A 25,177-nucleotide genomic window follows, 5' to 3' on the forward strand; every position below is an offset into this window, starting at 1 on the left:
TGCATGCTCTGTTCTACTTCTAATAAATGACAACCTAAACACAATGTAAGTCTTTGCTTCTATCTTCTTCCAACTATCTTCTACTTAAACCCTATTTTCCCCCATTACCTGCAGAAGAAAACAATATTGTTTTTTCATTTACTCAGGCACCCAGCACATGACAGCATACCTTCAGAAAGCTAAAAACTACATCAGCCAAGCCATTATGCAATGGAGCTTTCCCTCACACACTCACACACACCCACCCCTCCATCCCACACACAGCAAAAAATACTGCATCCTCGGACTCCACATGCAAATTTGTGCATTGACCTCTTGAACTCGGTGAAAGGCTGGAAAACAGCAGGGTAATTCCACAGTGATAGAGGCCAAGATATTGCTTTAAATTTTAACAGAAGCAGAGAAACTAATGTAATACTGTGTTAGGTACACATTGAATTTACGCCTTCTTTCGCCTACACTTAAAACGGCATTTGCATCTTGTCTCTATTATAAAATACACAATTTGTAAAAAAAAAAAAAAAAGGACTAGCTCTATATGCTGGTTTTATAGCATCCTTCAAAAGCACATTCAATTTCAAAAGCAGAGTATGATTTGAATTTGTTTGTACCATTAGTATTAAGGTGAATCCCCACTCAGTGTCCACTTCAGCTGAGAGTTTTAAAAGTGTTTTCAGTGCAGAGACGATTCTTAAATTGCAAAAGACTATACTGTATGCATTATAGAAACACTTGATCCCAGGTTAGCAGCTGCTGTTCTTTTGGGGTTGGTGAAGTACAACATAAAAGTTGGTCTATTTTACTACAGTAGATTGCCAAAGTGTTGAATGTCTTCTAATGTGGAACAAACTCCCAAAAAGCCTGTAAAAGTGTTGGAAATATAGGTTGCTTTAATCACTAATTAAAAACATATGTGTTTTAAAACCTTATTTTATCATTACCCTTTTCTTTAATATTGGCTAGCAATGTACTGTACTTATAGTATTATGTACAGCAGTTTGATTTGCCTAGCTACTGAAATGTGCTATATACATAAACTTTCCTGTCCTTGTCTAAAAGTTGCAAATTTGTTGGCTGTCCATCCATGATGCAAATTCCCAAGACCCTACCTTATCATACCATACTCTACCTTACTTTACCCTACCTTTGCCTACCCTACCCTACCCTCCCATACCATACCATACCATACCATACCATACCATACCATACCATACCATACCATACCATACCATACCATACCATACCATACCATACCACATACCATACCATACCATACCATACCATACCATACCATACCATACCATACCATACCATACCATACCATTAACCTGGCAGTAGCCAGATTGATATGTGTAGGACTGAGTTAAGTTCTACGTTATCAATCAGTCTGTCTGTGGAAGGCAGGACGTTTAGTACAACACTTTGAACTGATTGGGTGACGTGCCAGCTAGTACCCGCCTTCCATAATACGCTTGGAGCCAATCGTAGCAGCAAATCTACAAACACACAAAGCGTTTCTCCTTTTTAAAACCAGAAATTGTAGATATATTAGCTAAAATAGGGTCAATTGCAGCATCAACAAGTGAGTCCCCCTGTGTAGCCATGTTTGTAATGCCCCAGCAAGGCCCTTCTGATTGTTGTCATTCCTACATGTCCCGCCCTAAAAAACACTGATTTCAGGCCATCGATCCGACTTGGTGGTTGTTACGAGATGGACGTATTAGCGGGACTCTTTCAAGATGGATTTGTTGTGAGATTGAAAATTAAAATCTTGGGACATTCCAGCTTGCAGTACAAGGTTACCATATACCATACTGTTTATTTATAGAGCTATTTAAACATGCACAAGATCAAAGTGCTTTACCCAACATAAAAAATGTACTATAAATAAATAAACCAACCCTATACTGACTGAACAGAACAACCAAATATTGTTTAAAACAGATTAAACAAAATGAAATGTCAATATCTCAGTTGGTGTCCTAGGCCAATGAGAAGAGATTGTTTTTATAAATAGATTTAAGGAACTGAAGAGGCCTATCTGATCACCAAGTAAAAGTCATTCCACAACTTAAAAGCTCCTACAGCAAAACCCTGGTCTCCTCTAAGCTTGTGCTTCATCTTTGGCACACTCACAAAGCAGCTGACCTGAGTGAACAGATCCTGAAAGGCAAATAATAGAATCTTAAAATGAATAGTAAAATGTACAGGCAGTCAGGGCTGAAAGGTTAAAACAGAAGAAATATGGCCCTTTTTGTGCTTGTTAAAAGATCTGCACCTCTGAAGCTGAGAGACACACAAGTCACTGACTCCTTTATAGAGTGCATTACAGTAATCCAGCTGAGTGGTTACAAAGGCATGGATTACTGTTGCACAGTGCTGCTGAGAAAGAGTAGGCTTTACCTTAGTTTTCTGCCTCAAATGGAAATGAAAAAAAAGATTTTGTAACAGTTGTAATATAATTTTTTATGTTGCATATGTCCCAAGTCTGCCCTTGTGGGCTTTGGTTTTGGATCTGGTGATTGAGGAGGTGATTTGAAAACAGTGAACCTAAGGTCATCTTTAAGAAATCAATTTGATGTTAATTTATCAGGATGGGTACCTTGTGGTTGTTAAGTACTTTACATTATATACCCCTTAAATATTGTTTGCCACAATACTTAGGCAGTGTGTGGAGTTTGGACAGTGCTTATTTGGTATTAAGGGACCCAAAGTGTGCAACGACAATATCCCCAACATCACTACAGCACAAACAGCTGTAAATGCCAGTGTATGACAGGACTGATCCATGTTTTCTTTGTAAGTTCAGAGACTTCTGTTCCTGACATCTGAATTTTGAATGTAGTCTCAATATGTTGTTCTTAGCTTCTTATCCAGACACGTCTTTAAGGTTTGTGAAGTTAGAAAACTGAGCCTTATTGTCTTGCAAGCATTATCTTGCAAGACAATATTCAATTTTATTTAACGTCCTCAGATGAGACAGAGAGTATATAAAAGCTCTGACTTAACCATCTTAAGCACATACATTTATACCAAAACAGATAAACATTTCAGACAACTGTTTTCTGTTCACGCCAGAAAAAGGATGTAAGAACCTTAAACTCAGTAAGGACATGTTTATCATTGTCTAGAGTAGAGAGGGTTTAGGGTTATCACCCCTGCTTCAACTTCCTACATTCCAACAGAGACTGGAAAAAGGCTTCAAAATAATCAGCCATATTTCGCAAAGAAAATGCGTACTTTAAAAATTTTTTCTTACAAACAGGCTAAGGAAAAATATACTCTCTCTGCATAAAAAAATTATGCAACTTTCAAAGCATACCAAATGCTTTTTTTTTATGTTCAATATAAACCAAAACAAGTATAGATGAATAGATGGCTATGTATAGATGGATAAATGCAATCAGTTACAGGTGTAGGTTGGGCTAATTCACCAATAGTGAAAAAAAAAAAATTAAAAAGAATAATAACAAATAAGTGCTAAGTCTTTAAATGATTAATTTCCTCCTTATTGTATGATTAACCCCTTGTTACAGCCTTTTTTCCCATCATTTTGCAATATTTTATCACTTCCTTTGAAAGTCTCTACAGCAGCCAGAGGCAGGACCGGTCATCCTGTGACACCAAATTCACAGGAAATATCGGGGACTGGAATTAAAAGATGAAAATGGAGGTATGAAACAATCAAAAGGAAATTTAGAAACTATTTTATGGATTCTAAATTTATTGGCACAAATAGAGTATAGAACTATTTAGACCCAATGAAAATTATGCAGTACAATACAAAAAGTGGACAAGGTGCAAAAAAAGAACAATAATTTGCTTATATTTCTGACATCCACTCAACTCTTTAATCCAACTGAAACAGATCTTACCTCATCTGCATTCTGTTTCAGCAGTTCTGTGATCTACTATCAGGTATTTTTTTAACTTCTTTCTCTTTTAGAACAGAATTATTATCTTTTTAGGGTATTTGGATATTCAACTTTGTCTTATGCATAGAAATTGACAGAAACAAACAAGACGTGCAAGCACAAACCATGGAGAACAAAACCAACAAAATAAATATTTCATCATTGAAGACAGCTCTGGTGTTGAGTCAGATGACTACAAGATTCCTATTTTTTGAAGCTTTGGCTGCAGATTGTGGAATTATTATGAATTTGAAAGCATGAATATGTGAGGTTTTGGTAATGATGCACTGTGTTGGAAGACCACCACACCACTATGCACACCTAAAAATATTACAGCTAATACAAACACTTCACAATGAGGCAACACTAACAGGTAGGGCAGATGAGAGGCTAAATGAAATAGACTGATAGTTTGCCACTGTTTCGTGTTATGTTCAAGTCTGGGACTGGAAGTTCTCTCAGTTATACAGTTAATATGTTGTCCTACTTAATATAGACACTAAAGTGGAACCTGTCAAGCTTTCCAATGCACACTTTGACTGTAAACAAATAATGTTTTATGTATGACCATATTAATGGTGCATTGCATAGAGCTTAAAGCAGAATTTGATTTCCCTTCCCTCTTTCAGTTACCGGTAAGTAAATAGATGCCAAACATTTTTTCAGTACTAATTTGGTTGCATCAAGGAAACAGGGTCAACTGTAAGTGTCTGAGCAAAAAAGTATTCACTGATGTTTGGTTATTATTTGGTGGTAAGCTTTTGTAAAAAAGAAAAAGAAAAAAGAAAACAATCTCAAACAGGCTGAAAAGATGATGAAACTTAAATCAATAGATTATAAATATTTTAACAAAATAAAGTATTCTTTGCACCTTTTATGTAAATCTAACATTTTGATGTTCAACAATTACAATTACAATTATAATATTCTTGTTAAAGCTATCACATCAAATGTAACAGTATTCTAATTCTACGTAAACAACTATTAAACAACTATTAAAGTTTAGTATTCGCTGCTATTAAAAGACAAGTATTTATTTAAAATCCCTAATAGTTGGGAAGTGCTTCGCAATGATTGGGGTTGCAAGCGCCTTTGTTTGGTTGGAATCTACTCTCTTTTTGTTCACACATACTGTAATATGTCTTTTGCAAATATTAAAACAGCTTTCTGTATCTTACCGGTAATTTAAATTTTAAAAAACAATGCTGGTGAACTCATTAGTTAGGCTGCAGTCCTGGTACTCAATATTGTCTCTTTCTTGCATGGAGCCATTCTGGGAAAATCACTACCATCAGCTTTGTATGCCTTCTTTATTTATCTTGAAAGTCCTCCCAGCATCTTATTTCACAGTTTAGCTTAAACTTTTTCCAGATCAAAGGCAGGGATGTATTGCTATACTTTAACGTTTGATGTTATTTGATACTTTGTATAAAAAAATAAAATAAGTGTTTTTTACTTAGCATCGTTTAATTCGTTACAAAAAAGTTATTTTAGTTAGTGAGTTTTCTGGGGTTCATTTTTTATTTTTTTTTTATCCTAAAGGAAAACACCAATCCAACACAGAATACAGTTCAAATCGCTCACATCTTATGGGTGAAAATTATCAAAAGCATGACAGGCCAAGTCATGGCTAAGCCATAACAAAAATAAATAAATAAATAAATAAATAAATAAAACAAAACAAAAAGTTCCAAACCTAAAGCTTATAGGTGGGGAAAATGCATGAGTACATTAAAACACTGGCAAACTATGAGATGTAAATGGCGGCAAGTAGCGAAACACTTTCAAGACTGTTCTCTAGTTTGAGTTAGTGGAGCTCTATTTGGTGAATATATAATGGTTTACTTTGCCTTACGTTGACTTTCTTTGTAAACAAGAGATGGTCTGCGTGCTAGCGATGGCTCTGTGTTGTGCCTCGGTGGTGGGGGAGGGGGCACCTGTTGAGGTGGTTAAAGTTGTACTAGAAGTTAACATTTTAGTCACTTTTAATAAGAGAGAGAGCTAGAGATACCTGCAAAAGTCAAAAAGGTTAATGTTTTTCAGGAGTATGTTTGAACTTGAACTCAACCGGTTGAAGAGAATGACTCAACATTAAATAGGATTAAAAGAACCAAGTGTTTTCCTTTAGTAGTTAGGTCTGTGTCTGCCAAGTATTACATGCAGTAGAGCTTGCTCTCATGAAAAACAATCAATTAGCCATAAGAAGCTAATAGTAAGTTTCAACTTTGACAGTTTTCAGGCTCTCAACATGACAAAATGGCAAAAAAAAATCCATCACTTTTAAAATGTTTACTTTGTGTTGGTTAAAAAAAATATCACAGACAAAATTAAACATTATAACAGAAGGGATTTTTTTGTGTCTTGTGTCATAATCAATGTTTAAGGAAGGTTGATCCATAAGTGGTTCTGCTTCACACAGATTTCAAACAAAACACAAATATACAAAAAGAATACAAGTGGATAAGAACACATTTATACCCCCAACCATAAAAAAATGACAGCTGGCCACATACATAGGAGCTCTTCTAAGTGAGGGTTTCCAGATACACACACACGCACCCTCCTATCTTCATAATTACTGTATAGTCAGCATGCCAGTGTTTGGGGGTGACTCTTAAAGTGAAATGTTGACAGCAGCAGAGCTGAGCTCAAGCTGGGACCTGTCAAAGGCCCGACACTGATATCATTATCCATGTAATTATTAACACTTAAGTGGACTACCTACTTATTTCAATATAATGGGTTTGAAAGCAAAGGCCAGATCCATGCTGCCCCCTTATTTCACAACTTCAGACCTTCTTGCGTCAATTATCAAAAGAAAATATGCTCTCCAGTTTCTTACAATTAGTTTAAATGCGGTTATTTTGCATTTGGACTGATTTCTTTTAATCCGTGCATTATATAAGAACACAGCTTACTGCACTTTCAGGTTTTTAGAAGGCTGTAAGTCAGGTAGTGAGAACCAAAATTTTTGAATATACAGTAGAGTGTCTTGCAAAAAAGTAAAACATTTTTTATTTTTTTTGGGGTCAAACTTCAGCGTATTTTGGGGCTATTCTATCATAACCTTAAAGCTTATTGGTGAAAGAAAAATTCTGTTGTGAGAATCTGACAGCTGTTAGCTATCCCTTCACTCTGCCCACAATAAAAAGAAAATAAAAAAACAATCAAATGCAACAAACTGTCTTCAGAAGCCATCTGTGAGATTTAATCTCAGAGTAACTCCAGCTGTTCTGTGAAAGCTTCAGGTGTTTATTCTATGTCTTGTTTTGATAACATTACTGAACAATAAAGACTCCAGAAAAAAGCGGATACCCCAGGTATAAAGTTTGGAAGAAGATTGAATCCAGCTTGGATTAGAAAATAATACCCCAAACTTTACACAACTCCCAGGGAAACATTCATCATCAAATGGGCAACCAGAGAAGGAGATGGTTAATCAGATAAGCCGACAAAAGGCCAATGGTACCTCTGGAGGATGTGCGGAAATCCAGTCTGATATGATCCTATTGTATTGTTGCATAGATGAATTCTACTGTATACCTTGCCATGTGAATGAAGGTTTTAGGGTTGACATAAATATTGTAAAAAAGGTGACAAGTTAACACAGATATAATTCATCAGTAGCTGCTGTGCATACTCTTTGTGATAATATATAACTACCTTTGCAAACACAGAGTAGAAGTGACAAGATAGAAACAGAAATAACTGGTTTGGAATGCTACAGGTAGGTCAGCCTCACTATATATTTCTAAGAAGTTGATCTTTTCATGAGACCCCAAAAAAATACACTGAAATTTGAAGGTGTAGTTTATCAAATGTAAAGAATTCTCAAGCGAATGAATCATTTTTTTGAGCTGTTTTTGCTCTTTTTCAATTAAGTGTTATTTGCTCAGAATGAATAAATTGTAAGGCAGATTAATCTTATGGAGGTTGATTTCCAGACACTGAGAAAAAGGAGCGTAAAAAAGCAGGACTCGGGGATCAGAAAGAGAACTCATGTTTGCATGCAAGTGCTCGTTTTGTTGGCAGAGCATTTCTGTGTTGTGACATTACATGAGAAATATGAGAAATGTCAGAGCAGCCTCTTCTCCTTTCCTGCTGGTGTAAATTAGATGTGAACCAGCAGGCCGCCAATGGCAGGAAGAAGCTATCCCACAAGCAGGGCTGACTGACTCATTGCAGCTCTGCTGTACTAAAGCTCAGCAGATGAGTTGAATAGGAGTGTGTGTTTAAAACTTAATGCAAGTGGCCCTTTGAAGGTCAGTGTGGAGCAAAGAGGGGCTGTTCCGTCTACTACTAATGGTATATTAATGATTCGAAATGCTCCTGCATCTCATGCACCGAGTTGAACTTACAAAACCAGAAAAGTGGAGACGCTTAAATGGATAGCAAATTACAGAACAAAGAAGGAGACAGACACACACACAAAAAAAATATTTAACAAATAAAGACAGAAAGCACTTACGGTTAATGGCGGATGTGTCCCTTTGCAATTTTTTACAGTGAGGTGGTTTTGTAAGAGTGAAAAACTGTAACTTTTGATTTGCCAGAATTTAGATATTATTAACCAAATATCTGTTAATCTACTGATAACAGCTCTTCTGATCAACCATTTACACATTTTTTATAAGGCAACTATCATAAGCCAATCATATCAGGTATAAATATTATGTACAGTATGGAGCAAAATGTTTCTCCAATGAAGTGTTTATTGTTTAGCTTTCCAGAATAAATAATTTATGAAATAAAAGATAATTAACTATATGTATAAAACACCTTTTAAAATGCTATGGTGAAAACTGATCTTATTTATTTCTAGTGCCTAATGTCTGTGAATGGAAAAAAGGTCAGGTCAAAAATATTCCTGAATACAATTAGCTGGGAGCTGTAGTATCACAATGCCAATATGCAATAAACTGTGTTCACTCAGACATGGCCACATATTTTATATATTTTATCTATCTGTGAAAGAGGTTGGATTGGTGTATTTTGATCAGACATGGGTTAGGGACAGGTAGAAGCATATATCAAGATTTTAAGGATTAAAGTTCAAAATCATACTATTCCAATTAGCGCTGCTGGTCAGCAGGCTGGAAAAGGACTGCTGCACTTTACTATACTCAAGAGAAAAAACGTTTTTTGGGGGGGGGATTACTATTATTATTATTATTATTACTATTATTATTAAACACAAAAAAGACAATGTCTGGAAAGTTAAGGGGTGCAACTGATCACTCAAGTTTACGCAACTTAAAAAAAAAAAAATTATACAGAATGGGTAGCATTTCTTATTGGTATACAGACTGAGACTTTTTAACCCAAGCAATACAGTATTGTGAAAAATTATGACCCTCGCACAGTTTCCTTTTCTTTTAATATTCTTAAATTTAAGCATGTCTAATCAGCCAAAGACAATCAGGTAAAATTTTAATTGTGTTTTCAGATGATGGTTCCATTTCCTAAATCCAGGCCGTATGTGAAAAAAGTACTTGTTCCCAATAACTAAAACTAATTGGACCACCCCTGGAAGCATCAACCATCATTATTTTAGTCTTTAAAATAGCTGTGGATACTTGGTAGAATAGTCTTGAATTGGCTACTTGGGAGACTGTTCATGTGTGAACAACATTTCTAAGAACAGCATTTCAGTTGAAACTGAGTTTGAAGTTTGACTAGGTCAGCCCAAAACCTACTTTTTGAGCATTTAAATTTGTGTCATGTTTTTACCTATACAATCTCCGCCTATTTAAGGTTTATACCACAAGCTCCTTAAGAATTTTCCGGTTAACAGCTTTGTTCATGTATTAATCAATTATGGCAACTTTTTCACCTTCTGAAGCAGCCAAACTACTCCAGACAGCTACATTATCATTTCCATCTTCAGCTGTTAATCTGAGGTTCTTGTATAAATTTGGTTTTAGTAAGCGCCTTATGCTGACAGATACACGTCTTAAAAAAAACAATAAAAAAAAAAACTAGGTAAGTACTGTCTTGATTCTAAAAGTTGAGCAGTATATACGGTGACCCTGGATGTGGTTCTGTGAATTATATTGAACTCCTTTAAAAAAAGATGCAATTAATCACTATAAATTGAGTTTAAGAAAGGAATAGAATTTTGGCAAATACCGTATTTATTTTCACATTGTGTCATTTCATGATTTGCAAAAAAAAAATTCTGATGTTACTCAGATCATGTTTATGCTATAGTACAATTCATTGTGAACAGAAACATTTTGTGGGAAAAAGGAAACTGCCCATTAAACCTGCTGATATTAGCTAATTATATATTTTTTATCTAAATACAATGAATATGTGGTATTTCTACTCGTGATGATGTGAGGAGAATCTCATGCCACCCATGCCAAGTAGAGTTTAAGTGTTACTGGCAGTGAGGGTGCATTTAAGTTCCCATCTGGCTTCTAAACGATGCTCTTACCTTGAATGTGGACATGGCTGGGTCCCTGTTATACCTGTCTATGGTGTGGAACTTGGACGAGTGGTTGAGCTCATGGTACAGCTCAGAATGTCTTTTGCGAGTGTGCATCACTTTCTGGAAGGGAAGAAAGGAAGGAACAGCAAAAATGAAGCAAATAGGAACAAATAAAAGATGAAAAAGAAAAAAGAATGGATATTGCATGATGGGGTTAATGTGGGAACAGGCATGGAAATGTGTAAAAAGAAAAATAAAGGCAGTGGGACTGCAGCAATGCCAGCCATGAAAAGGGGGGTTAGAAAAGGACATCTACAGATCGATCGATTGCTGACTCATGCTCATCCGTCTTCCACTTCAACAGTCTTTTATTGTTTAGGATTGTTGCAGACAAGTCCTTTACGTTCAAAATCGTGTTACAGTGACTGACAAAAATGCCATTAGTACAGACTGTTCCAAGCTAAAAAGGAGAATTGCCAATTCCAGATTTTGCTAGTACCGGTAACTAATTGTCTATGAAATAAAGGATATTTGCTTTAAGGATTAGTTAGATCCTTTTCAGAGACAATTCAAATCATGATCGTATAACAACAAAAAAAAATCTTTCGAATAAATTTATGTCAAAGATATATATATATATATATATATATATATATATATATATATATAAGAAATATTCAGAACTCTATTTGCCTGACAGTAACGTGTCTGTTTAAAGGCAATCCTGGATTGGTTAAGCAGAAGCTAATTATTAAAGCACTTTTCTGAGTTTGAAAGTGAAACAGGCAAATTCTAGCCCCACTCCTCCAACCAACTGACCAATTATACATATAGCTATAACTTCAAACATTGTACAATAACTCATATCAGACCCATACCTCTTCCTATTAAGGAACTTGCCTCTACTTTCCTTTTATGTTCTTTTTTAAAAAATATTCTGTGTAATAAAATTTAACCCCTGCTGAATACAATACAATCAGCAAAATGACAAAAGAAACACACAAAAAACAAAGAGTTTAGGTAAAAGATTTCATCACACGTCCGCTCAAAGAATAAACAAATAGAATATTCTTTTTTCCCCCTCAAATTCCTCTCAGAATGTGCCAGTTAATCAAAACTAAAAATTATTTTCCTTTCATTTATCATGGATATATAGTATATAATGCTTACTTACTGGCACTCCTTTGAAGCTTAAGTAAAATGCTAATTGGAATGAAATAATCTAAGATTAACACATTTTAAAAAAAGAAATCCATCTTGATACAAGTCATTTTTGAATGTTTGAAATCTTGTCATCAAGTAAATATTTTTAATAAAATCACTGCTACCACATTTAATAGCAGTCATTAAAATTATTCTGAAAAAAACAACAACTATAATATTTGTTGATCAAAGTACACATTTTAAAACCCCAAAACCTCCTCTTTGCATTTCCACTGGTATGAAGAGAGCTGATAATTGCAGACACTCTTTAAAACAGGTAAGACAGACAAGAAGCAATAAACTGTTCTAGATGCCAATTTGTCTAGACGAGGTTCCAACTTTTCTTAAAATCAGACACATTATGGTGAATGATGACTGAAACAAAGCAAGGCCCAAAGCTCATTGTTAAAGCACTGCTTCAAAGAATCATTCAATCTCTATGACAACCATTTGGCCTGAATGGGAATTGTTTTTTTATTGTTTGTTTTGTTTCTTAGGTGGGTGGGCATGTAGAGAATAAACCCACTATGTTCAACTGCCACAAACACGAACAAGTGGAGTTTAGAAAACACAACCTGTGCTTTCACTAGAACACAGCGATCTGGTGATATGAGTCTAAGATTGACCTTTTCAGCAACAATCAGTTCAAGTGGGTGGGGTGAAATAAAGGCCAAAATATGTGGAAAAGCCTCTGATGCCTGTTTTTAGCTATGGTTGAAGATCTACAGTATGATGCTGTGTGCCTACTTCTGTTCTGAAGGGTGGTTGGACCTTGTTAGAGTGTGTCATGAACTGCCTCAAACAAAAATGATACAATATAACAGTCCGCTCAGAAAGGCTCCCAAGACAAAATCGACTTTTAACCAGAAAGAATATGCAACTATTTTTCCTTTGACTTAAAGGCAAACCACAGACCACCTAATTATTTGACATGTATGGGTTATTTTGAATTATTCCTTTTGCTCTATTATTTTTCCACCTGCTTGACTACTGGTCATGGCTAAGGCAAGGAAAAAGTTTAAACCTTCTCGACTTAAAAGAGAAAAAGGGATTGTGTGCAAGTAAAAACAAGAGTCGTTCTTGGAAAGGAGTGTGTTTGTGGCGCAGGCTGAAAGAAGAAGCCTGATGTAAAATTAATTCTCTTTTCTAAACTCTATTATTAGACTGGTAGGTTAACACTTTGCTTCTAGTATAGTCATATATCTTTGTTATTTTTTATGCCAACTATTGTAAAAGTTACAGGTCTGCTGCCACTAGTGGCCAAAAATTACACAGTGTGCCTTTAAGTACAAAAATATTTTCTTTAATTTCAGTGAAAGTATACCACTGGAACGAAAAATAAAGATAGCTTGATTTTTAAACTAGAAGTGCCAATAATGATGAAGGGTGCAGTAAATATATTTCTGAGGATGCAGGTGAATGTCTGGTCTTACCAACAGTGAGAGTGCCTTACATACAAAAGAGACAACAACAGTCGTATGTACAACGGAAGTTTTTTAGCGACTAGAATCTTAGAGGACAAGGGGTTAATTCAGAAAAAAAACATTCAAGAAAACAATACAAAACCATCATTTACCAACACATATAACCAGAGACATCAGCTTTAGTCACAAACTTCTGCGGCTCAAGAGTCAAGTAATCCAGACAAAAAAAGCAGTCAAGTCAACTGTTTCTTCAACCAGGATCCCACAAAGTCATGAGGTACAAATAGATGTACACCTCGATGATCTCTTCTTTCTTACACAAACAATGTCATTCAACATGAACAACAGTTTAGGGCCTTTGTTGCAGAAACAGCATACTGGGTACGGTAGCTCTAAAGAACAATTTTATTTAAGTGCAGGGGGAGACGAGGGTGGGAAGGTTGGGGGTTAAGCAATGCTTTTTGCTCCTCTATGTGTTAATTAGGTCCTGGCAAAAGCACAAGAAAGCAGAGACAGGCATATGGTAGTGGATGAGGTTTGAGATCTTACCTCAAAGTCCAGCTCAGAGTACCGTACTCTTTTCCTCTGGAAGAGGAGGGGGCAGGGGGAGAGAAGACAGCATCAATAACTAGCCTGAACTGAAACGGATTTTCACGATCCTCCCTTGTGGACCCCTTCCTTTATTAAATATATAGAAATCCTAATATGTACTGGCTGCCTAATACATCAAATAATTTTTAAATGTTAATCAAGGAATAAATTATTTCAATGTTAGGGTGTAATTACCTAAAATTTGTATTAAATTAATTTTTGACTCACTTACTTCTGACAAGTGAGTCATTTTATTCTTATGCTTTTTTTAAGGATCATTATGCTTGAAAAAAAAAACTGCATACCACATATTAGAGAAGGGTTCCTACTTTATTCATGCTTAGACCCTGCTTAACTAACTTTAAGTACCTTCAAAGCTTTAGAAAGTGGCACACAAACCAGCAGTTTAACAGCTGCAGATATTCCCAGCTCATCTGGCCACCACACTGCTTCAATTGCATTCCATCTCCTTCTTCCTTTCTGGCTCCAACTGTCTGACAGATTTGCATTTTGGCAAAGAGAGGGGCAGCTCTCCACAGTTAGTTAAAAGCTGCGTTAATTTTTCCAAAAGGCCAGAGTTGTTGAAATGATGCCATGTCAGCCATGGATTTAGAACAGGGGTGGTTGATTTCAGTCTTCAAGGATGTCCTGCGTGTTTTAGATACATTTCCTGCATGAACACCACTGATTTTAAAGGCTGGCTCATTTGCAGTTGAATGCAGAACCTAGTGACAGGCCTGAGAGAGAATTCAACTATTGGAATCAGAGGCATTGGGGCAGAAGCACATCAAGAGCATTTAGAACACTGGCCACTGCGTACCATAATTCACAACCACTGATTTAAACAATAAAGCAATATAGTTTTAGAGGTAGGTCCAGTTATTAGTTATTCTTTCTATATTATTACCCCTAAGTATTTACAATACAAGTAAAATACTTTAGACCTTACCTTTAACAGAGCAGTTCCTTGCTTAAACTTTTTTATAATGCCTTAGCATGTATTGATTACAATAGTTGTGGTGAATCCTTGTCATCTGGTACTGGTGTCCTGCAAGTTTTATTTTCTTAATTTTTTCTGCTTTAAAGCACCCTGTTTAAATGGATGGGGTATTTGTCCAACTGAGTTTCACTTCTGAAACTGGTGTGTTTGCAAAAAATAAAAAATGCTCCCAAAACATACAGAACATTGTTTTAGATGCATATTGCTACTAAGGACCACAATGGCAGACTTCTAAATTACAAAGTGAAATTATTCAGCTTAGGAGGTGAATCTCAGCTTTCTTGATTTCCCTTTCTGTGTTAAAATGTAATTACAAGCACGCAATCCTTACCTTGAACAGAGCAATTCCATGACTGAGCTAACTTTACAATATGACATTCATGCATCATGCATATACCTGAGCTGTATATAGCATGTTTTGATGGTGACACACCTAAAGAAACTCCCTCACACAAATGATAAATTGGACTTATTCGAGCACATGAGCTTTTCCTTAAAATACTTTATGATCATACGCTTTTTAGAACTTCACATCATTCTGTTAACCATGAAAAACACAAAGAAAAATGAAAGCTGATAGTGGGTGTGGGTAATTTCTCATTTGCATGCTGCAGTGTTAAAGCTGTGGAGCAGAACACCCTTTTTTTAATCTTACGAGGCATACTCTTTTATTCATTTCTAAATCAAGCATAATCAAGGTGAAATATAGCAGCAATTTGGGTTTGGCAGGTTTCTCTGCAGAATCCTCCTTGTACTTCTCCTTTCTCGGTTCTCATAAAAGCTTTCGCAGTTCTTTAAAGCGTCCAATTCTCTTGATTTTTATGACTAAGCTTGAAATGACGCATCTTCAGTTCTTCAGCATCCAAGTTGATGCTTTCCTGTCTTTAATCAATCTGGTATGCCATTTCAATATTTAAAATATGTATATCTATAAGTTCCTGTGTTTGTGTGATTGCCTTTTTATGTATGTATGTATGTATGAATGACAATAGTTGTGTAGTTGTGTACACATTTACTGTAGGATGAAGACATTTGCCAAGGGGGCATTTCCTCTGATCCCGTCTGCCTTAGTCCATCTGCTGTGGCACCTTGTGCAGTCAGGATGGGGTTTTGCACAACAGTATCACACTCACATAAGGATGGTAAACTAATAAGAAGCCTTCTGTCGATATGGGAATGACTCATTTTGGTGTCTCGGTTGGCAGCAATAAATACTAGTCAGCTGAAAATAATTGCAGTTGTTATAGCAGACTTGTTCTCAAGCACACTAAAGCGTTCTTGTGACAATATTTATTGGGAGTATTGTTCCTCAACAGATGTGTTGAAGAATGCCTTTTTTTAAAATTCAGCTGGTCTTGCTTAAAGACAACACCCTTTGGATTTACCATGTTTTCCTTAAGGGTAAACAGATTTACCCTACAAAGACATTAATGTTTTATCTCCATTGTTTTTCAAACATTCCTTGTTTGATACATTTTATTCCAAATGCCTTAATGACTTTATACAATTAATAAACATTTAATGCAACTTGAAGTTGTTGTTTTTTTGCACTGCATAAAACAGTTGTGTAAACTGAATAAGACACTTTAAATAACTAAACTTTTATTTTGAAAGGCTTCTTTCCACTTTAATTCATCACTGTTCCATCACTTACGTAGGCACTCCACCACATTTATAATAGTGAAAAACCAGTTAAACTAAAAGTTGTGAAGAATCAAGCCACTCCTTGGAACTATTTCTGGCCATTTTCCAAAGCCTTCTACTCACCTCCAGGGATCCCGCTGAGAGGCTGGTGTTGGCATTGGTGCTGCCCAGGTTGCGTGGAAGGGTGCGGGTTCTCTCCACAGTTGTTCCCCCTGTCAGAATCTGTCTGACTGATGGCCTCTGGCCTGGCTTTAGGTGGAGTGAATGCGCGTGGGAATGGATGTGTCCTCCGTGGGAGTGCACATGTCCACCTTGACCCATCAAGTGGCCATGCCCATGGGGCACGGTTTTGATAGTCCCGTAGGAGCGGTTTAGGTTCATGGTGATATTCATATCACCAACACTGGACGGTACAAAGTCCGCCGGATAGGCTTCACTCTCTGCTGGGTGAAGGGTAAGTGGAGAGGGAGGAGGGGGAAAGGGAGGGTCCTCAACTCCAATGTTGAGAGGTTTGTCTTCCCCACCAAGTCCCAGGCCTCCTCCTTGCGAAGAGGATGCTGGAGGTTTGAGACTGACTGTCCTACGAGGCAAGACCATGTAGTCTCCTTCCCCACCTCCACCACTTCCTCCCCCTCCACTCCCCCCACTTCCTGCACTTCCATCCTGGGAATTGTTGGAGGAAGCGGGAGGCCGAGCCCACCCTAATCCGCTCTCGGTACACAAGTATATTGGAGCAGTACTGCGTGGCTGGCCCTGCTGTCTCTGCTGGTCAACGTTTACCTCCTTCTTTAGGGGTGTCTCGCTGAGCTCATTAAGTCCTCCTAATGTTGGCACCTTATGAAAAAAAATACATTATATTTAATTTATTTACTAATTTTCCAGAAATTAAATAATCATTTTAATTTTACAAATAAAAATTATATTTTGGGATTTTTCAAAAATAATAACAGGCAGACTATTTTTCCCTCCTCTTATACAGTAATCATACCAAATAAAAAAACGTACCAAATAAGCCACTATTTCAAACCAGTACCTGTACAATGAGGTTTGGAGGTGGGATGTTTCCAGGAAGGGAACTGAAATTGACCCCCACGCCCCCCTCCTGATGTGCTGCAAGCTTTGGATCATCCTCATCATCCAGGGAGATTCGTGACAGGGTTCCAGTGATGGTGGCTGGGTTGCAGGTGTTGACCTCTTTGAAAATGACTGAAGGAAGAAAAGGGAATCAGAGAAAGATGCAACAACAGTAAGAAAGTATAAGACTGGCATGAGACAGGGGAGAGTAAGTCAGTTTAGCTTTTAAAAGGGTAAAAGCAGAGTTTAGGAGTTTTTAAGTAGGGAGTTGAATTAGGGAAATTGAAAATCATTTATTATTAAAGTAAATCAATTTGGAAAACAAAAGGAATTCATATATATTATCTAACAGAACACTAAACAAGTGAAGTAGGTTTAACATCTAGACAGATTGGTTAAACTGCATTACTGAAGGAATGTTTTCTTTCACATTCTAGATTGTATCCCTTTTTAACCAGATAGCAAGCAAATAATGTATGCTATATGTAGTGTCAGACATGCAACAATTATGTTATTGAAGGTTACAATGGCCTATCAGGAGACATTTCTGTCTATATGTCCTATGTGCAGATCTATATATTAAGTTCAGGAAAAACTGTCCTATCTAAGACAATGCATAAATGCACACAGCATACACACTGTGAGGAAAGTGGGTACCCTTAAACTGCCACTCCCACTGAGAAATTTAGATGACAGTTACATTTACAGTTTAAGCAGGACATGTATTCAAGATGTATGCATTTAACAATTGCAAGAAGAAAAATTAAAATCTGTTCCTAAAAAATCTCTTCTTGTTCCAAATGGCATAGTGTCATGCTATTCACAATTGCCAGCAGCAACATCAAACATAAATCAGGACAAGCTGGAAACCATGCTTAGCTTGCTTAGCATAACAGTCAAACATTAGCCATAGAGTTTAAAAATGACTTGGTGACCCTGAGATTCACACACATATCTGATAGTTCCAAATTATTTCATTCAAATGTCCAACTAGAAGACTGAGGAACTGATTTCATGTAAAATGAGTCAAGCAACATGCATGATGATCGAGCATATAGCCTCAGATTTATTTAACTATATAATTATTGAGAATCGGTCAAAAGGAGCAGAATGGTTAAAGGACGTGGGATCCTTTATAAATGTATGAACTTAGAAGAAAATAAAAAAAAAGAACTATAGAAGAATCTGGCACCCTTTTAATGTGTTATATAGAATAGTACAACATTGATAAAAAAAACAAAAAACTTATTTTAGATATTAGTTAAATGGATTTTAAAATAACCATTAAAAACATTTCATGAAAATATAAATAAAACTGTTTTATTCAAACTTCTTAGCCATACTCTTCAAAGTGAAATCTGTTCATAAAACACTATCAACTGAATGTCATCTTGTGGCTTTAGTTGCAGAACTCAGTGGAAGCAACTTCTGTAGACATTTCACATAATCGTCTTTACTTAAAGGCTGGAAAGGTATTGTACCCACGTCTAAGACCTCTATGCTAAGGTGACAACAGAAGCTTTAAAAAAGATGACTTGTCAGGCAAGCCAACAACAGCAATTTATAAAAACGTCAAATAAATATTTGTTGCTTTTAATCTGGAGAAATTTTGGGGACAAAAACAAAACACTGATAGAGTTACGGGTGAGATAAGGACACTGCACTGTTGGCAACTGCCTCACAGCTACCTACTGCTGCTAAACTAAAGGCTCTGGACTCATGCTGATTTGTTTGATTCTAGTTAAAATCATATATACTTTACCTAAACAAGATTATTGTTCACTGAAAAGTTATTTTAAGATTTACTAAATCCTTGCATTTATTAAAGAAAAAAAACTTGCAATGGGACTTTCAAGCGAGTTTGCATCTTGCTTTTGAACGTGCTTAAAATAGATGCAAAAACTAGACCAGCAATCTTTTTCAGGCTTGATGAATGGCCTTGCAGGTGATAGTAACATATGCAAGTCTTCCTCTATGCTTTTTTTTATTTCCTACTGATCAGCACATATTCTGTGTTTTAATTTAACTTTATTTAATTTACTTTTTTTCATGTCACAGACCATTTCAATTTGCACCTGGTTAGTTGATTAGCTTTGCAAAGTATATAAAGTTTGCATGTGTTTTACACGCAGACCTTTAGAGGATCAGATCTTTTGTCAAAGTATTGCGCCCCTTTAAAAACCTTTAGTATAGCACTATTAGGGCAGACCAAATGGGCAGCTGTCCCTTGTCTAAAGTAAAGATGCACCACTTTTTTTAAGCTTAAAATTTTCTTAATACAGACTAAAACTGAATTAGATTTCTATCAGCAATGGCACAAAACATTGTTAAAAAAACAGGAATAAATAACAGGAATACAGTTTTCCCTTTTGAGTAGATTCTGATGACTATTCCATTCCACTTACTTCCTTTTAAACATACTTTTATTTCATTTTCAGCACCTTTAATATGTGCTCTTATCTTAGATGAAGCATCAACACTAGGCTTTTAATGTCAGCAGGAACTTTAAGAGTTTATGGTTCTTTGTCCACTGTTAAAAATAACATCCAGTTTGTGAAGCTTTTACAGTAGTGTAGAGAATAATATTAGTGATATTTTTTTTTATTATTGGATAAAAATAATTTGAATATAATGGTTAAACTTCATATATTCTAGCACTCTGGTGCTAACATGGAATGTATTGTAAAAAAGCAAAAACTAAATCCTATAAATAATAGTTTGCAATGAAGTGACTCTGGAAATGATGTTGGTTTTCAGTGAACAACCCATAGTCAAAGCCTGTTGTTTTTAAGGTCCATGAAGGTCCATTCTCCTAAGCACATTCCAAGTGAAATGTATATCATTGGCTGGATAGTTTTTTTTTTGTGTGTGCAAGGGCTATGGCTGTCCATTTGACCCAGATGGCCCAACAAATAGCACATACACATAGCCAAATGGTCTGATCCATAGTTCAAACTCAACAAAAGACTCGAATAACCCAGACGAACAGGTTTGTCATTGATTTGCAATTGACTTGGAATGTGCTTTGAAGGGTAGATCTCCATGATGCCTAAAAACATCACAGATAGATCTGCAAGCTTATATAAAGGATAAAGATTAGAAACATCTTCAGAAAATTGAAAACACCAGTTGCCTCAGATTTGAGCTGTTTTGTGGTTGCCGTGACCTCGATATGACTGAGAATTTACACAGGCATCTGTATATATATATATATATATATATATATATATATGTTTTTTATTTATTATGACTATTGATGACTGATGTAACTTCCTGAAAAACAAACACTACTCAGCACAGCATTAATTACAAAAGGGTTCAACCTAAATTCTTCTATAGGGGAGATTAAAGTTCATTATGGTTCAGGTAGCGTTAAAAACATTAGGCGGCTGCAAAACTTACATGGGTGTCCTCTCTCTGCAAGGGTAGAGGGGGAAAGTGACTGTGTTAATACATCAAAGCACAACACACCAAACTGCGGTACATCTGTAATACAGCCAAACACCACTTTAGACCATTGTCAGCTAACGAATCAAACAGGTCTGAGCACACTAAGGAGTGTTATTACCATGCACAATTAAACACAGTCTCATCCAAACATATGCTTGCAGAACACTTATTGGGCAGAATCAGTGTGATTGATAAGGAATAGAAATTTGAACACAGCAATGTGGAGACATAGTGTATAAACTCCTGCCGTTTCATCAGCAAGCCAAGGATGCAACACCCTGCAATGCTAAAATGCATCAGGTAGACAGAGATAAAAGAGAGGCTGAGGGAGCAGATGGAGGGGAGGACTCACCTGTTTGACAAGCCAAGTCCACATCCTTCTCAAAATCCGTCTATAAAGAAAAGGAAAGAAATGAGAGAGGAAATGCAAGAGTGAGTCCTACATTAGCATTAGAGCATTTGGATCTCAATGCTTTAATGCTAGGATATGATCTGTTGCCTTGGCGAGGCTTTACGACTCAGTAGATTAGTATCAAGAACAAAAAGACACCCCCTTAGGTCATTCATCAAATGTTCAGCTCCTATTTTCCGTATAATAGAGCTGCTTACAAACTTTTTAAAACATAAAAACTCACATAAGATTTAAAAAAATATATATATATATATACTTGGAGCAAAAGCGCTGAAAAACTGCAACCACAACAGTTGATCCAAGAATAGACAGCGGAGCAAAAAACAAGAGGGAAAGTTTTTGTGAGGTTACTTTACAACTCATCAGTCACCACAACAACATTGAATGTTTGCAGAAACTGACACTGAGGCAGACCTATTACTTGCTGTGCTTGCTGAGGCAAAACTTTGTCTCACAGTTTAACAGTAAAAAGAAAGTGATTGGAAAAAATAAAAATGCTTTCTGTCTTTCCAGCTACTACCAACCACAGAGAAATTTAAACAAACAGCGATGAGTTCAATCCAAATTTAACATTTCAAGGGTATGTTGATAGGGTGTTGTGGACATTCCTCCATATATCCTCCACTAGAGGATATGGTGCTCATTGCAATTCAGGTGTAGATGTCCCTTCTACCAACACAACCAAACTTCTATATATTTACAAACGCCTTCATCTGGGTAATAAACCATGTTTTAGACAGTTTGAGCATGTGATGGGCAGAGAGAAAGTAGACAGTGTGGAGGAAAAACTGAAAAGAATGAAGGAGTAATGGTGTCCCATTTTAGCATCCCCATTAGCAGAAAAAAATAAATAAATAACTTAGTCTGCAAACAACCCACAGCTCCATTCAGAAATGACTCAATAGGTAAATGCAGAAATACAAATCAAATCTCATTTAATCAAATAAAGAAAATTAAAAAGATGAATTTTAACCTTGAGACATGAATGCAGTTATAGCCTAAGAACAGTCATTGAAGAGTGGAACATTCTTGAGTGTGATTAAATTCTTTCTAGTACCTAAGCCTTACGAGAAAACACACACACACACATACTGCTTGACTATTACTACTAACTCACAAAAGGTGCAATATGTAATATACTCAAAATTGAAGATGATAAAACTAAAAGATGTTTAGTAAAATAGATATTTTAGTAACAACTCTTTCACCTGCTGACCAAAATTTTTTGCATTATACAGCATCTAGATACTATAGTAGCTATAATTGATTTGCTTAGCCAGTGATTGTCTTTAGTGTTCTGCGCTTGGCTAAGTGAGGCTTTAAATGCAGTCGTACAGAAAAGTCATGCATACACTGTATGATTTTTTTTCAATGTTTGCACATAGCTACAGCTCACACTGTAGGACAAAACCCTGCGGTTTCGTCCTACAGTGTGAGTTCACAGCTCACAATGTATGTTGTCACACTGTGCAGCAATCTACCTGCTCAAACCGTACATCTAAAAACCACGTCGGATTGAGGTGGCGCTACTCAGACACGTCTATCCGGAAGCCAAACCAGTAGAAGAGGAATATGAAGCTCACCAGAGAGAAATGCTCTGCCTTGGCAATTTGTGCAATTTTGAGTGCTGAAAGCCGTAAGAAGAAAAGGCAGCGATGTATTTGGATAAAGACATGGCTGAGCAAACATGGTTACTACAATCTGTCAATTTTACAGAAAGAACTCCATTTCACTCGCCACCCCTAAATGCTTTTGTGTTTTCATCTGAGAGGAAGATAAAGAAGAAGAATCCTTGTTTGCCCATGCCCACTGAACGATATGCCCATGATGGTCGACTGAAAATCAAACTTTTAATTTTCTCCCGAACTTGTGATTCCTGATTGGTTAGTGGTCCTGATAGACTGATTCCCCTCGTTACCCCTTGTACACTACACGACGCACAACGCACGATCTGGCTGAAAGTCAGGCCGATCGGATAATTCTCGCACGACTGGAAAGTCGCCAGAAAATAGCAAAAAAATCACACAGTGTAAGCCTGGCTTAATTGTATAACATGAAATCCCTTCCCTCTGTTTAACATTGAACATTATAGAAACAAATAAATAGCCATGCCTGCTAAATATGGGTTATAGCGCTGAAGGAGGAGACACTGAAATAAAGGATAAGAAAAAATGAACATGAATGCATCACTGTCCATTTTAATAAGCAATGTTTTTACATTTATGAGCAGAGCAACTGTAAAAAATAAAATGGTGCTTTCCAGTAAGTGCTGTTCATTTCGCCTATTTGCTATTTTGTCTCTTTGTAGTTTTTGTCCACATCTAATGGCAGGTGGTACAATTACTTTCATTACATTAGGCTGGGTATGAAATGCTACTGTCTGCATAAGGATGTTTTGTCAAGACCATATCTAAGTCATAGGGGCATATTACATACTCACTTTAATGATGCAAAATTATTACTTTTTAAAGTCTTTTCCGGGAAAATTGTGTGACATAACTCCAATATATGACATGTACTTGTGGCAGCTAGTTTTAAGCTGAATGATCAGATGTAGGGAAGACTGGTGATGGTTATCACATTGTTACAATATTGTTCAAATTTCTTTAAAAAATTCCTTAAAAAAAAGAAAGTATAAAAATATGTTTAGAACAGGGCAAAGTTGCAAAGATTCAGTTCGTAAAACATTTTACTTATAATCCTGTATTGCTCTATTTAAAAATTAGAAAAAAATGGTGATAACAGAAACAAATGGTGATAACAAAAAACAACAGCACAGGGTGTCTCAACGTATGCGGATCATTGTCCTAATGTTATGTTAATGGGAGAAGAAAACAAAAATCAATTTATAGCTGAACCTTTTAATGTTGGAACTGTATTTTACCAATGTACATATATATAGAACAAAGATGAACAACTCTGTCAATTAATCTGTTATTTTTATACACTTTTTAAGGTCAGTGTGAGTGACCACTTTAGCTATAATCTTTTGCTGCTGTAATGCCACAATTTAAAGGATTTTCTATTCTACTCTTTTCTATTTTATTATATTCTAATTTATAAGAAAAAAAAATTCTTACTTTAAAGTAAGAAGAATAAATTAAAGTCCATTAGTCCATAGTTTCACGGTTTCTAACTGAAAGGTCCTGATTGATTTGTCATAAATCCATCATCTTGTTCTCTTCCCAGTTTTTACCAATGGGTATTGGGTAAATCCCAATTAAATGATCTTACCGACAAATTTTGGGCCTTGTCACCACAATATTCAACAGTTTTTCCATCAAATAATTTTTTGACCATTGAATTTTGATCTAGTTTTTCTTTCTATTTTTTTTTTCTTTTTATTTTCCTTTTAAAAATTTCAGTCCAAAAATTATTTTACCCTGCTGGCACAGATATTTAGGTCTGATAAAAATCAAATATGACAACCAACACAGATCCCCACATATATTTGACATATTTCAAAAGAGCAAACTTGTCCAAATAGGGATAAAAAAAAAGAACTAAATAGGGTGTAAAATGTCTGTGTGTTAATTTTATTTTAATAAATCACTTAAAGTATATCGGTGGTGCATACATTGCTTATGATTACTCCTCTCCATAGTGAAATAAATGCATTATGGAAATTTACACAAAAGATTAAGAGAAACTTTGATGTTAGGAACTTAAAAATCTATGTTTTGTTTAAGTAAAACAGCATGCAGCAAAAAGTCATACACATATTAAACTGCTTGTTTAGCGAGCTGTTTTTTTAGCTGTCTTCTAGGTTAGCCTATTATATCCTCTTTCCACACTATAAAATGACATTAGACTTAGACATTTGCTATTTGCTGGCTTAAAATATTTCCTCTAAGGTTTTGCCTTTTATTGGTTAGATAAAAGACAAAGATTGTGGCTTTTTGTTTAACAAAGTATATGAAGAAGTTTTTCTTTACAGAGGGTGTAATCGTTATTTTTCAATATTAGTTTATCTTTTCTACGTAATATAATTTTACAGATTGCACCTTTTTATTAAATAAACCTAAAATCTAC

The 25,177-nt window shown here is 35.9% G+C and overlaps 1 protein-coding gene across 17 annotated transcripts in view; it reads right to left on the reverse strand.

Moving 5' to 3' along the window:
* LOC107082735 (adhesion G protein-coupled receptor B2-like) overlaps nucleotides 1-25,177 on the reverse strand; it is a 341,510-nt gene that overhangs the window by 19,125 nt on the left and 297,208 nt on the right. For 7 of the 17 annotated variants that reach the window (XM_015371552.1, XM_015371567.1, XM_015371564.1 and 4 more), the window contains 6 exons: nucleotides 21,086-21,125; nucleotides 20,686-20,769; nucleotides 17,243-17,415; nucleotides 16,333-17,043; nucleotides 13,524-13,559; nucleotides 10,354-10,467 (listed from right to left, as the gene is read on the reverse strand). In XM_015371552.1, the coding sequence (XP_015227038.1) occupies nucleotides 10,354-10,467; nucleotides 13,524-13,559; nucleotides 16,333-17,043; nucleotides 17,243-17,415; nucleotides 20,686-20,769; nucleotides 21,086-21,125 (1,158 nt within the window). Of the gene's footprint in view, nucleotides 1-5,769; nucleotides 5,852-10,353; nucleotides 10,468-13,523; nucleotides 13,560-16,332; nucleotides 17,044-17,242; nucleotides 17,416-20,685; nucleotides 20,770-21,085; nucleotides 21,126-25,177 lie in introns of all 17 variants that reach the window. The other 10 variants (XM_015371565.1, XM_015371560.1, XM_015371558.1 and 7 more) reach the window with 6 other exon arrangements.

The sequence above is a fragment of the Cyprinodon variegatus genome, unplaced genomic scaffold (assembly GCF_000732505.1).
Source record: "Cyprinodon variegatus isolate N-32 unplaced genomic scaffold, C_variegatus-1.0 Scaffold60, whole genome shotgun sequence".
Lineage (NCBI taxonomy): Eukaryota > Metazoa > Chordata > Actinopteri > Cyprinodontiformes > Cyprinodontidae > Cyprinodon > Cyprinodon variegatus.